The following is a 13,784-nucleotide window of genomic DNA, read 5'->3' as shown; positions in this document are numbered from 1 at the left end:
AAAGAGTAAGAAAACCTTAAAAAATGGATATTCTTTAACCCTAAAACGAAATTCAAAACACATAAAACGACGGGGTTTCGATTTGTCTCACCTAAACCAGAGGCTCGGGATAAGGAATATGAATAACAGTATGGTTGACGAGCAAACATATATATGCCAAAATACAGTAAAAGTGAAATAGATTCGAGACTTTTGTTGATGATAGTAATATGTAGAAGAAAATAAAGGTATATTGGAAAGGGACATTTGAGTTACGCCACTTTGTAACTAAAACAGGGTGTGTTTTTCACATGTCGCACCGTATCTCAAAACGATTCTTGATTATGGCTTAAAACTTTAATAACTTTTTAGTTATATTAATCTTAATATCTGTATACTTTTTGGTGATGATTCAAAATTTCGTTATTGAGTATTTTGTAAAAGAAGGGGGGAAGGGTTTTTTACATGTCGCACCATATCTCAAAACAATTTATGATTATTGCTTAAAACTTTACACATGTCTTTGTTATATTAATCTAAAAATCTGTATACTTTTTGGCGATGATTCAAAATTTCATGTTTGAGTTATTAAGCATTTTGTAAAAAAAGGGGAGTTTTTTTTACATGTTTTGTCGCACCTCAAAAACAATTTATGATTATTACTTAAAACTTTACACACTTCTTTGTTATATTAATCTAAAGATCTGTATACTTTTTGGTGATGATTCAAAATTCTATTTTTGAGTTATTGAGTATTTTGTAAAACAGGGGAGGTTTTTTTCACTTGCCGCGCGTATCTCAAAAATAATTTATGATTATTGCTTAAAACTGTACACACTTCTTTGTTATATTATTCTAAAGATCTGTATACTTTTTGGTATTGATTAAAAAAAATGTTTTAGTGATATAAAGTTTTTTGTAAAAAAAACAAATAAAACAGGGTGGGGGGTTTCACATGTCCCACCGTGTCTCATCCTTGTTCACCCCGGGATAAATTAAATTTTGCCAAAAAAACATAAAAAAAATCTAAATTTGCCAAAATAAAGAAAACAAAATCACTTGTAACAAAAATTAAAAAAGATCAAAAATATAATAAATCAAAATTAAATAAATTTGACGAAAAAAATTTGAAAAATTAAAAAAAATTCCAGAAAATTCAAAAGAACAAAAAATGTTTTCAATCCCCCCCCCCCCCCCCCCCCAAAAAAAACCCCAAACAGTATTTCTATACAGTATTTCCACAACATCTACGCTGAAAAATTGTTACACTGAAAAATTTTTATAGGCATTTTTCAATTTTATATCCCGGTTTAAAAATGAGAATAAGGAATTGTTTCATTCGTCTCAACTTGACTGATTCCAAGGAGAGTAGCAGATTCTACCGAGTATTGTTGTTTGGGAATTGTTCAAGAGAAACAAATTCGTTATTTTGGTGTAATCAGGGGTGTACGGAATTTTAACACCGTTGTTGAACATGCATACATCCATTCGGCTGCGCCTCAGGGTGTATGAATTTTCAACAACGGTGAAAAAACCGGACACCCCTGATTACACCAAAATAACCAATATTATCAACAAGGTCTGGTATCTTCCGATGAACTTCTTTAGAAAAAGGACAAGCAGTTATCATGAAATTTGCTGGTTCATCAACTTTCTGCGCAGACATTTGTGACGTTTTACAAAGTCTGATAAACTTCCATTGTATAAATATGTTCTGTACATGACTATTTTTCAGACCGTTCAAGACCCTCATGGGTAGTCAAGATCGTTAACCCCTCTTCCTCTTCGCGACATTTCTCGAAATATTTCTGATTTCTGATTTCTCAGTCTCGTTTATGTACTATTTGTACTTTCCTTGGTTTAATTGTGTAAAAGAGGGACGAATATACCAGAGGGACAATCAAACTCATATAAGTCGAAAATAAAATGACAACGCTTAGGTAAAAAAGAAGAAGACAAACACAAATAATAGTACACAAAACACAACATAGTCTGATAATTTCTTCTCGATTACTGAGAGCTTATTAGAAAGTTTTCAATAGCAACCGGAATAGAAATTGGTAACATCTGAAATAAAATTTGAGGTCGTGAAGAATTCAATATCATATATATAGTGTCAGGGGCGGATCCAGGATTTCCGATTAGAGGGGGCGCAAGTTTTTATATTTGCCGAGCGGAGCGAGGCGAAATTTTTTTGGAGGTATAACTATTGAAATATTCTTCTAAAGGGGTGCAATGTAGGTATTTCGAACTATTGCGAGGTAAAATTAGCGAGAAATTAAAGTTTCTAGCAGAACTCGCCTAAATCCACCCTGTCAACAATCTACAATCACTAGTGACTGACTAACGGATGGACGGACAGATGTAAAACAATATATCTGTATATATATATATATATATGTTCCTGTTCCACGTAGAACTTCAAGTTATGATGACAAGGTATCCTACAAATTAGTAAAATCTACAACAATCTTCTCACACCCCTTACTTACACACTAAGATATTCATATTGCAAACTATGAGTTTATAAAGCTACAGTTATAAAGCTGGAGTCCTAAAAACAGAATCTGAAGACCGACCATGCGAACATTTTATGTTGATTCTGTGTTCCTATGCAAACCATTCTACAATCAAGACACCAGCAATTTTTGTAAGATGATCTATAAAGCAATATCAGGTAATAAATATCTCGAGTAATCCTTGAAAGACATGGTGTTGGTAGTTGAGACGAAAAGAAATACAGAAACATCACCAAAAGAAATAACCCTTGTTTGCAAATCACCGGTCAATGTGTCAAAGCCGATTGTACATGGTTTCAATAATGTGAAATGAAATCGGTTCACTTAAGAATTACTTTAACACTCCATAGCACCAGCCCCGACAAACTTGGTTAAGACGATGGAAATGTGAAGAGTTGACAGATAGACGGGCGGACCGACGGAAGCAAGGTGAGACTAGACAGATCACAACAGCTCACCTGCCGCCAAAACTTGTATTAGATTATGCAAACGAAAATTTCTACTTTTCTCCGTGAATTTGAATTGTCCTTGCATTATATGTCTGTTTTTACTTTTTTTGATTTTCGGAGGTCGTGCCAGACTTTATATATACTGTGTTCGCCACAAACCACATAAAATCAGAATGAGATGCATTAAGTTAAGCGTAGTTATGTTTATTTCCTGAGGATCCCATGCATGTAATAATGCGGTACATAATTTGGAAAAAAAATTCAGCTTACAAGAAAGAAATATATAAAGACACAGAGATACAAATTATAAACTAACCTTTCGCTCGAAACAGTATTTTTACATTAAGAAAAAATCTCACCTGGACCGACTGTTTTCTTGGCCCATGCCATGATGAAATTGTGAAAGTGAGTAAGGCCGTTAGGGATGCTTTGGACATTCGATTATCAAAGAAATTGATTATAAAAACCGCAAATACAATGTAACAATTGTTTATACTTTAACTGCTAAAACCCTATTTTTTTTGTCATCAAACGCAACTCCTCATTTGACACCTTCCTTTTAGGTATAGATATATAACAGAACTTAAATAAATCGTAGGTCAGTTGATTGATAATCACGTTGATTCTGTTAAAAGTCATAAGAAACCTCAAATCCAAAAAAAATAATGCATATGTTTTTTATAACTCAATGGATAGTTTTCATTATAAAACTTATGTACATATACTTTTTTCTGAAGAAAATTCTTTAATTTATTCATATTTAGAAGAAGTTTACTTTATTTTAATTGCTTGCTTCCAGCAACCAATTCCCCCGACATATTTATGCAAAGTGACCTCAGTGTGACCCATCTCGTAAAAATCCGGTGATCACAATACGCATGGATGTCCTTAAAATAAACTATTATCTGAATTCACATGTTAAACACGTGCTCGCTTTCCATGCTTTTTTGTTTATTTTTTGTCGATTGTTGACAAACAGGTGACCATCGTTAAACTTCGGCTTCAAAACACGAACTTTAATTACCAGCCATATTTACACAACAACACTGACCGATTGAAAAAAAAATTGTCGATTATACGAAATTTACACGAAAAAAATGATAAATTCGTGCACAGAAGACTAAGTTTATGATGTGTGTATGCATTGGTTCAAGAATTGGAAGAACAGAATTTTTCACCGGTCACTCGTTTCTTATGACTTTAAACTGATTGTTTTATATACTTTCAATGATAAAAAAAAAATGGAATGTTCTCTTCTGATACTTAAATAAATTAGAAGACAACCCATGCTTTGCAAATTTTAGGGGGGGGGGGGGGCGCACGCCCGCCACGCCCCGCCTAAATCCGCCCCTGAGTGTGCATATACATACTAGTAATCTTACACCATTTAAACACGTTTATCGGTAAACTACACAATATATTAGGCAATCTATTGTTGTAATTATACATTCGATAATTCATTATCTATTTTCAGAAAAGGAACCTATCAAAAACAACCTTCCTGTTTCTGTCACTTTGCGTACACCGTTCAATATAAAACAGTCAACACAAGAACGTCAACTTGTGTATGGCTATATCAAAACAGGCCATACATTGGTGTTCACCGACTGTTTGAATGACCGACTGATTATTTGTAATTTAGACGGTACTGATATCCATCACATTCCTCTGTTCTATTCACCATATTATATAACAGTGGTTAATAGTAATACTGTAGCAGTATCATGTAAACACGGCAAAATCATACTGATAATAAATATATCTACAGGTTTTGTCACCAGTATAAAAACCATTGGTCGCTGCAACGGAATATCATATACTAGTAATGATAACAACTTGTACGTTGTAATTGGTGGGAGTACAATACATGTGATAGACATGACGGGTACAGTAAAACGTAAAATACCTTTACATTCAAAGAGTATCTACGATATTACAGTAGACAGAGGCAGGTTGGTCTGTATTGACGTTACAACAATATACTGCTGCTCGTTGAAAGATGGAAAACTAATTTGGAAGTTTAAAATGGATGAATTTCAAGATTTACGTCGTGTGACAACCGATAATGAGGGTTATGTCTATGTAACGGATGAGAGAACAAACACTGTAGTAGTAGTTTCTGATAATGGTCAACAACGCAAAGAAATCATTACTAAATCAGATGGATTGATAAAGCCTTGGGGAATTCATTTTGACAAAGAAGAAAGGATTCTGCTTGTTTGTAATAGTAGTGACGGACAGGCTTTTCTCTTTGACGTGGAAAAGAAAGCAGCATAATAAAACACGAACAATTTTTTCAGACAATGAGTAGATTCGAACTCGGATAATTAACTTTTTTTTACTTTTGTTTTCTTTAGTGTCATTCTAACTAAATTGATTTCATGATCTGTACAGTTGTTATCTGTATTCAAATTGAAGACAATATTAACAATTCTGTTATGTTCATTCTTTGTGTGATCAACGCTTTATTTTCATGTGCGACAACAAATCAACTTTATATGGAAATTAAGAGAAATGTTACAAAGACGTGCTGTTCTTTTGATTCATGTCCACTTACTGTTTGATAGTTGGAGAAAAAAAAGAAATTCAAGATATATTTCATCATATCTTTTGAATCTATATATAAATTGTTTAAGAGGACATTTTTTTTTTTTATTAAATTCGTATGTATGTCCTCGACAGTTTTTAATTCATCAGTGACTCGAATAAAAGAAGGCAAAAGGCAAAATTGAATACGAAGTCGAAGATGATGACCTAAAATTCAGGAATATTACATATCAATGTGTAGGTTGTAAATAAAATCCAAACAAATACAAAAAATGTGTCGTTGGCTTGCTGATACGTCTTTCCCATTTATTAGCAAATTCATGTTCTTCTTTCATCCTAGTATAAATGCATACATATAAAAAAGAAGATGTGGTATGATTGCCAATGAGACAATTGCCCACAAGAGACCAAAAGGACACATACATTAACAACTTTAGGTCACAGTACGGCCTTCAACAATGTGCAAAGCCCATACCGCATAGTCAGCTATAAAAGGCCTTGATAAGACATTGTAAAACAATTAAAACGAGAAAACTGACGGCCTTATTTATCTGAATAAAATAACGAAAAACAAATATGTAACACATACAAAAACGACAACCACTAAATAACAGGCTCCGGACTTGGGACAGGCACATACATGTACATTTAATATACAAATAATGCAGATACATTCATTGTATACTTGTTCTCTTCCTGAATATTAATGATAAATTTGCCACTGGACGATAAACTACAGATTAACCAATTAATTCTTCTATTCACACCACAATACACGACATATTTTAATTTAACTTGGGTGGTGTTTTTCTTAAAATTTGATGAAAGGTTTTAAAAACTAGATGTTTATCAAATATAAAATACACTGGGTCTAACACCCTAAAGACTGATATGACTGTGTTCCAATAACTTTGTGTCCAGCATCCAGATAAGATTCCGTTGAAAATTTCTTTAAACTACAGGTTGACCGGGTCCATAGGTAGTCACTTATGAGTTATGATTACCAGCTCTGAAGTTTTATGGACTTAAAAGTAAATTGATGCTGCGAAATTGTTCTCAGGAGAACGTGCACTAAATTCTGTCTGTTCATTTCAGAACTTTCATTTTTCAGTCGTGACAAAAGGAAAATCAACTACTTTTTCATTGATTTAAAAAAAACTTTGCAATGGATTTTATGAAATGTTTGACGAAAAAGAAATTCTCCAAAAAATCTACGCGCTTCTAATTTTGCGTCAAGAACTTCGTGCGATGTCGAAATTCGGCAACGTTTGATTGACTGGGGAAATTCTAGGATGAAATTTGAAAAAAAGGCAGGACAGGAATTTGAGTTAAAATAAAAGCAGATGAGTAACTTGGAAAAAAAAGTCAGGATGACAATTGGTAAAAAAGTCAGGATATTAAGCTAAGAAAAAAAGGCAGGACCGACTAGACTGAAAAATAAAAAGGCAGGACAGAGATTACAACTTTAAAAAAAGGCAGGACAACATTTTTCATCCTAGATGTGAACGCATATATCGGTTTAAACAAGTACGATTGAATCGAAAATAACGTATGCGCATGTGCAGCGGCAAAACTATCTCAGAGGTTCGTTGTTTAACCCATATTTCTCTGTTAAAAGACCTTTAAAACAAACTGAAAACATGTTATCTTCGCCGTACCATATATTTGCGAAATCTGTGTCTTCTTTTCTTTTGCTGATTTTTTTTCTTTGTAGGAACAGCAGATTTTCCGGCGTCAATGTTGTAACTTCGTTGCTACAGTTATTTTTTTGAATATTAAATGGGAAACTGAAATAACACCAGTATCAAATTTTAACTTGTGATTCAAGAGAAACAATATCTTTATCCATTTTTTTCCCAATTGTGTGTATCAGTGTATCAACACATGAATTTGATAAATCTTTTCTATTTATACAAAGTGTTTACAGTTTTACGGGCAAAAAGGGTAGAACGATTGCATTTTAATTGTAGTGTGAACGCAGTGGTTCAGATTAGACCGATAGAGATCGTTATGATTAAAGATAACTAGAACACACTCGCGAAATCGCGGGCATTCAGAGCGTAGTTTAAAGTATGTAAAGTGTTGTTGGAAGAATTTTGTAAAATATCAAAGAACTGGAAAAAAGTCACAGGTTATTGCAGGGGGATAGGAGGGGTCCTGATCCCGAAATCCCGGGCTTAAAAACATGCAATCCCGAAATCCCGGGCTTAAAAAAACGAAATTCCGAGGTCCCGAAATTAAAAAAAGGAATTGCCGGATCCCGAAAGGGTCAATCCCGAAATCCCGAGTTTAAAAACACCCGATCCCGGAGTCCCGATAAAGGTCATATCGATCCCTCCTCTTATTGGGGACAGGAAAATGCTTCTTTTTTTTTTTTATCCCTCTTCCTTTATTTCCAATATTCCCATTTTTTGGTTTTCTAACAATTTCAATATGAACATACATATTTTATGAACATTCAAGTAAAAAGCCTATAATTCAGTGGTTATTGTTTGTTTATGTTATGTGTTACATATTTGTTTTTCGTTCATGTTTTTGTACATAAATAAGGCCGCTAGTTTTCTGGTTTGAATTGTTTTACATTGTCAGTTCGGGGCCTTTTAAAGCGAGTATGCGGTATGGGCTTTGCTCGTTGTTGAAGGTCGTACGGTAACCTATAGTTAATATCTGTATTATATTGGTCTCTTGTGGAGAGTTGTCTCAACATGGCAATCATACCAGATCTTCTTTTTTTGTAATCAATGAAGTTTGTAAAAGATTTAATGACTGGAGAATTTCAGAAAAGGTATCAAAAGTTCACATGAATATTTTTAGCGCTTATCTGCATATTATGAACATTCATTACTATATAAATATAGTGTATTTACTTTCAATTTTAAGTTTACTAATCGATCCATAGTGGTCATTGATGTAGTATACAGACCCTCTCTATCTAATAAGCTATGTGACTGCCGTGGATAGTAAACTCGAAAATGATAGCAGATAGAATTCTGAAAATACACTTTATTCTTTGTTTATATGTATGTTCAAAGTATACAGAAAAACGCAAACCGGAAGTCTAATCTGACTTGAAATTTCGTCCAATGACGGGAAAATATCCGGATGCCTTTTTTCTTGTTTTCCCCCCAAATACTCAATCTGAATAATCATTTGAATGGATGACAAATGGCAATATGCACTGTACCTATAGGACACAGAACCGTGTTGATTAATTTATTGTGGAAAGAAGAGAAGCGACACCCAAAATGAGGTCTTTTCGTTTAATAGATAAAGGAAGATGTGGTGTGAGTGCCAATGAGACAACTCTCCATCCAAATAACAATTTAAAAAGTAAACCATTATAGGTTAAAGTACGGCCTTCAACACGGAGCCTTGGCTCACACCGAACAACAAGCTATAAAAGGCCCCAAAAATTACAAGTGTAAAACCATTCAAACGGGAAAACCAACGGTCTAATCTATATAAACAAAACGAGAAACGAGAAACACGTATATATTTCATAAACAAACGACAACTGTTGTATCAATTGGCAGACTTAACTCAATAAAAAAACGTATGATTACACAATGAACGAATAAATTTGATCTGCGATATCTGAATACAAATGCACAGCTAATTAAATATTAGAGACGTACATTCATGACCAAAAAGCTAACAAACAAATTCAAACACAGGACAAAACTGAGAAATATTTAACCAATCAAAGTTCACTTTAGAAAAAGAACCCGGTTTTTTATAATCTTGAAGTTTATACAAATGTAGTAAGAATAAGTGAAAAATTGAAGATATTACAAATAATCAAGGCTGGTGTACAGACAAGATCCATATAAATAAAAAATAACAAAAAAGCATTATAAACAGTATCAACAGGTCGAATTAACAAAAAAATACGATTTGAGAGTACTCGCAATTACTGACAGCTAGTTAAAAGCCAAAACCAATTAATAATAAAAAATCATGCATCAGAGACTAAAATCGACTAAAACACATCACAGGGATTTATTATTTTAACGTCATTAATAGTCAAAGAAGACATTACTTGTGCAATGCCAAAAATAAATGTATCGAAAGGTAGTAGTAAAGTGAAGAGCGACTTCTATATATAGTAATAAAAGTTAACGTGTCTGTGTCTCTATACATCTCGCCTCAAAAGATAATGAAATTTAGTTATGTTTTAATTTGCTAATGACAAAATCAATATTAGTGCCAATGTGAAATATATTCAGAGATCTAATTACAATATTGGTACGATAACCCTCACTTATAAGTTTGTTTAAAGTTTCGATGAGTTTACAAGGATAACAAAGTGATTTCCTCGCTTTAAGTACAATATTACCATAAAATTTAGGATGTGAAATACCATTTTTAATAAGCTTTCTACAGGTATAGCCAAATTTACTAATCAAATCTTTGTATCTATGAAAAAATTTAGTAAAAGTTTTAAGTAATTTATGGTATCGAAATCCCTGACACAACAATTTACCAGTGATGCATTGATTACGTTCGTTAAAATCTATGTCATCAGAACACAGAATAGTATAGATGTGAACGCTAACTGGCTTTATTTAGATCGATTCAGATTCAGTATACGAAATTCAGGAATGATGTGAGAAACTTATTAAGAGGCTGCATTATTCCTGGTAAAGAAAGTACAAGTTGGAGGAAATTGTGGAGGTATCACTAGTATGAAGGATATGATCTGGATCAGAAATCACACTAACACTCTAACAATAGTTGATATAAATGGTAAAGTTATGGATACCATACATTTAACATTCAATCCTAATGATATATGTGCCAACAAAAATGGTGATGTCTTTTGTACAGATACTAGGAGTAATAAAGTATATGCAGTTACTTCGGACGGAAAAGAAATAGAGATATACAACAGTCACGATCTGATACATGCTGAGGGTGTGACGGTAGATGACCATGGTGATGTGTATGTAGCAGGGAAACTATAATACAATATACATAGATTGTCAAATGATGGACAGGAACATGATATTGTCTTGACAGCAGAAGATGGTATCAATCTACCGACTGGTTTATCTTACAACTTTGAAACAGGAGAACTTTTAGTTGTTAATCACAATGGTGCTACAGTAAATATTTATAAAACGCAATAATGGAACCGTGTCAGTAATTATAAACACAACTGCTGTATTAGCATTGATATAAACTTCCTTTCAGCAAGAATTATTTCAGATAATTAACATGTATATAATTTTACATTATAAAGACAAAAAGGTTATCAAGAGAGTGTCGGTTTTACATGTGCTGACTTACAATCCCGAATTTGACAAGTTATCACATCAATCCGCGAAAATTGGAAAGAAATTGAAAAAATTCTTAACTATCCAAGATCTTTACCGAGCCACCTATACTGGCGTTTCGAAGGCCCAAAAGCATTGAAGACTTTCTGGTGAGAACTGATTTATCTTCTAAAGCAGACTCTTTGTCTGTGGGCTGTTGAAAGGGATGCAGAAACAAACAACGTCTGACTTGCAAATAGATAACGAATATCAGGACCTTTAATAGTCACACCATCGGTGCAGAATACACCATTTTTTCTATGTTACTTGCAAGACTACACATGTTGTGCATCGTCCACAGTGTAAATGTAGTAAACCGTATGATGGCCAGTCAGAACATCCATTTCCCAAACGAATGAACGGCAATCGTAGCGACTATGAATGCAAGCAAGACATTCCTTTCAGTCGACATTTTAGATCTACTATCAATACTTAAGCAGATCTCAATCGACTGAATATTACAATCATAAACCAAAACACTGCTTGGTCTAGGGAGGATAGACCTACTAGGAAAATAGTTTGGATAAGAAAATATAAAACTTTGGCAACAAATGGAATAAATGAAAACGTGTAGTTCTAATTCGCGCAGTCCTTTTTATTTGGGTTATACCGGTATTCCATATTGCTACACAGTATCTGTTGTTGACCTTTGTCAGCTCTAAAATTGTTGAATTATATCAGTTGAAATTGCAGGGTTCTTTTCATTTCGGATGTACAACTACAGAGTCATGTTCAATTACTTTACCTTTATCAAACTACACTTTATTTGGGATGTTGAAATACACAGCCTCTGTTGTTAGTGGTTTACCGTTGTCAAATTTAAAGTGTTTTATTAGATTAGATAGATTAGCACAGATTATTGATCATGATAATGGGGATGTAGTAACATCTGAGTTGAAAAAATGTTCCAGTCCATATCGCACTCGTTTTTTAAGCACATCTATTCAGCCACTGTTGAAAATAGCTATGTAATCTAAATTTTAGAATAGTACAAACTTTTTTTTTGTTTGGTTTTAATTGTTTTTATTGTTTAAATTTCAACATTGTTATTGTTTTCAGAATGTATATTGAGATAAAATCGTGATTCGTTTTACATCATAATCATACTGATGAAGGATATCTGTTATCCGAAATATTTATAGATAATTACTTTTAATGATTTCTTTTTTAATATTGGTATTGTTTTGTATATAATCATTTGCTAGTTGCTTCCCATGAAATATCAATTGGTTTTATTCAATAAAAGTTACAATTTTATGAATTTTATACAATTAGAAAAACAGATCCACTGTGTCCTTCAGTGCCTTGTTTTTCATAATATGGGCAATCTTAGTACCATTTATTTATAATTATGGAAATAATTATTAGGTTTTATAAACTGTAAAATCAAAGTTATTGCGATATGTTTAGCTCATCTGGTCCAAAGGGCCAAGTGAGCTTTCATACCCAACTATATCAGTCCTATTCAGGACCGATAACTCTGTCAGTAGATACTATCGGGTATACAATATTGTTAAAACCAGACGAATCGTATTATACGTCTCTGTTGGAATGTATACAATAACTCTTTTTTTTAAACAATTTAAACTTTATATCGATTCAATGCCTGGATTTAGCTTTAAATATTGAATTAAAAAATAAAAAACAATAAAATCATATTCAATGGTCGAAATTCATTTAAATTAAAATTTTAATCGGAATATATCTTTGAAATAATTATAGAAACATATAAATATTTGAATGCCTTTTAAGCAAAAAATATTTTTAAAGATTTTTTTTATAATATTCATATTTTCTTAAATTTATTATGAAACATACTTCTTCTGATTTGACACGGGAAGGAGAAGATATTTATTTGTACATTTATGAAAACTTTTGTATATCACAAAATTTAAACTCTGGTAATACATGTATACACACTGACAGGATGTGAAATGTCACCAGGTGGTTGCTTTTGGTTTGCACGTCTACCTGTATATTATGATGTAACATTATAACCCAAGTTAGATTTCACCTGTTCGGTCAGTAAACTATGTTCTGGTAACAGTATACCTGGATGAATATCTGTCAAAATAAATGTTCCCGTGTCACACTTAAAATATTTCTTTTTTATAAAGAAATTTTGAAATCAATGATATCGAAATATTACATATAAAGAAATAACAGAAACACCAGAAATTCTTTATGAAAAATTAGATATAATCTAGGAAAGTCTTACTATAGAAATCATTGAATTGATGCAACATTTCCATATGATACATCAGCCGCCATTTTGAAAAATCTCGGAAAATTCCCTTTTTTAAATCGATGCTTGACCGAATTTGCCCTGAAATTAAACTGTTTAAAGTAGTCTTCATCGCCAGCTATATGTTTGAATATACTTACTCGATTTGCAAAGTTAGTTTTTTATTTACAGAATTCTTTCAATTATTGTAAAAGTGGACATGGGTATCGGTAATTTAGCATTGAGTCAACGGAGAAATGACGAGAAAAAGTGCATGTTTTACGATTCCGATTTGACCGAATTAAATAAAAAATTAAACTGTTAGGACCAACATTGTTTAATAGAAATATGTCTGAAAATCAAGGATTGATTTGCAAAAGTAAGAAAACGGGTAAGGTTTAAGAGAAAATTAAACTTTATTGAAGCATATATGCATTTTATATGAGAAAATATAATACAAAATGGCGACTATTATACGTCACAAAAGTCACGTGATGTCCAACTTAGTTGGATATGTTCTCATCACTTTGCGTCCGTCGTCCGTTATCGTCGTTAACTTTTAGAAACTTCTTCTCCCTTGAAACGACTGGGCCAAATCTAACAAAACTTGGCCACAATCATCAGTGGGGTATCTTGTTTAAAAACGTGTCCGGGGACCCGGCCAACCAACCAAGATGGCCGCCATAGTTAAAAATAGAACAAAGTGGTAAAATGAAGATTTTGGCTTATATCTCTGCAAGCAAAGCAGAAA

At 32.8% G+C, this 13,784-nt stretch overlaps 1 protein-coding gene across 1 annotated transcript in view; it reads left to right on the top strand.

Annotated features, from left to right (window-relative positions):
- The window catches only part of LOC134706139 (uncharacterized), a 36,977-nt gene extending 31,695 nt beyond the window's left edge, over positions 1-5,282 (top strand). The window contains exon 9 of the mRNA XM_063564847.1: positions 4,422-5,282. Coding sequence (XP_063420917.1) covers positions 4,422-5,224 — 803 coding nt within the window. The 3' untranslated portion in view covers positions 5,225-5,282. The remainder of the gene's footprint in view (positions 1-4,421) is intronic.
- Positions 5,283-13,784: the final 8,502 nt, after the last annotated feature.

Source organism: Mytilus trossulus, chromosome 2 (assembly GCF_036588685.1).
Source record: "Mytilus trossulus isolate FHL-02 chromosome 2, PNRI_Mtr1.1.1.hap1, whole genome shotgun sequence".
Classification (NCBI taxonomy): Eukaryota; Metazoa; Mollusca; class Bivalvia; order Mytilida; family Mytilidae; genus Mytilus; species Mytilus trossulus.
Note: the sequence above shows the minus strand (reverse complement) of the source record. Positions and strands in the feature narration are given on the sequence as shown.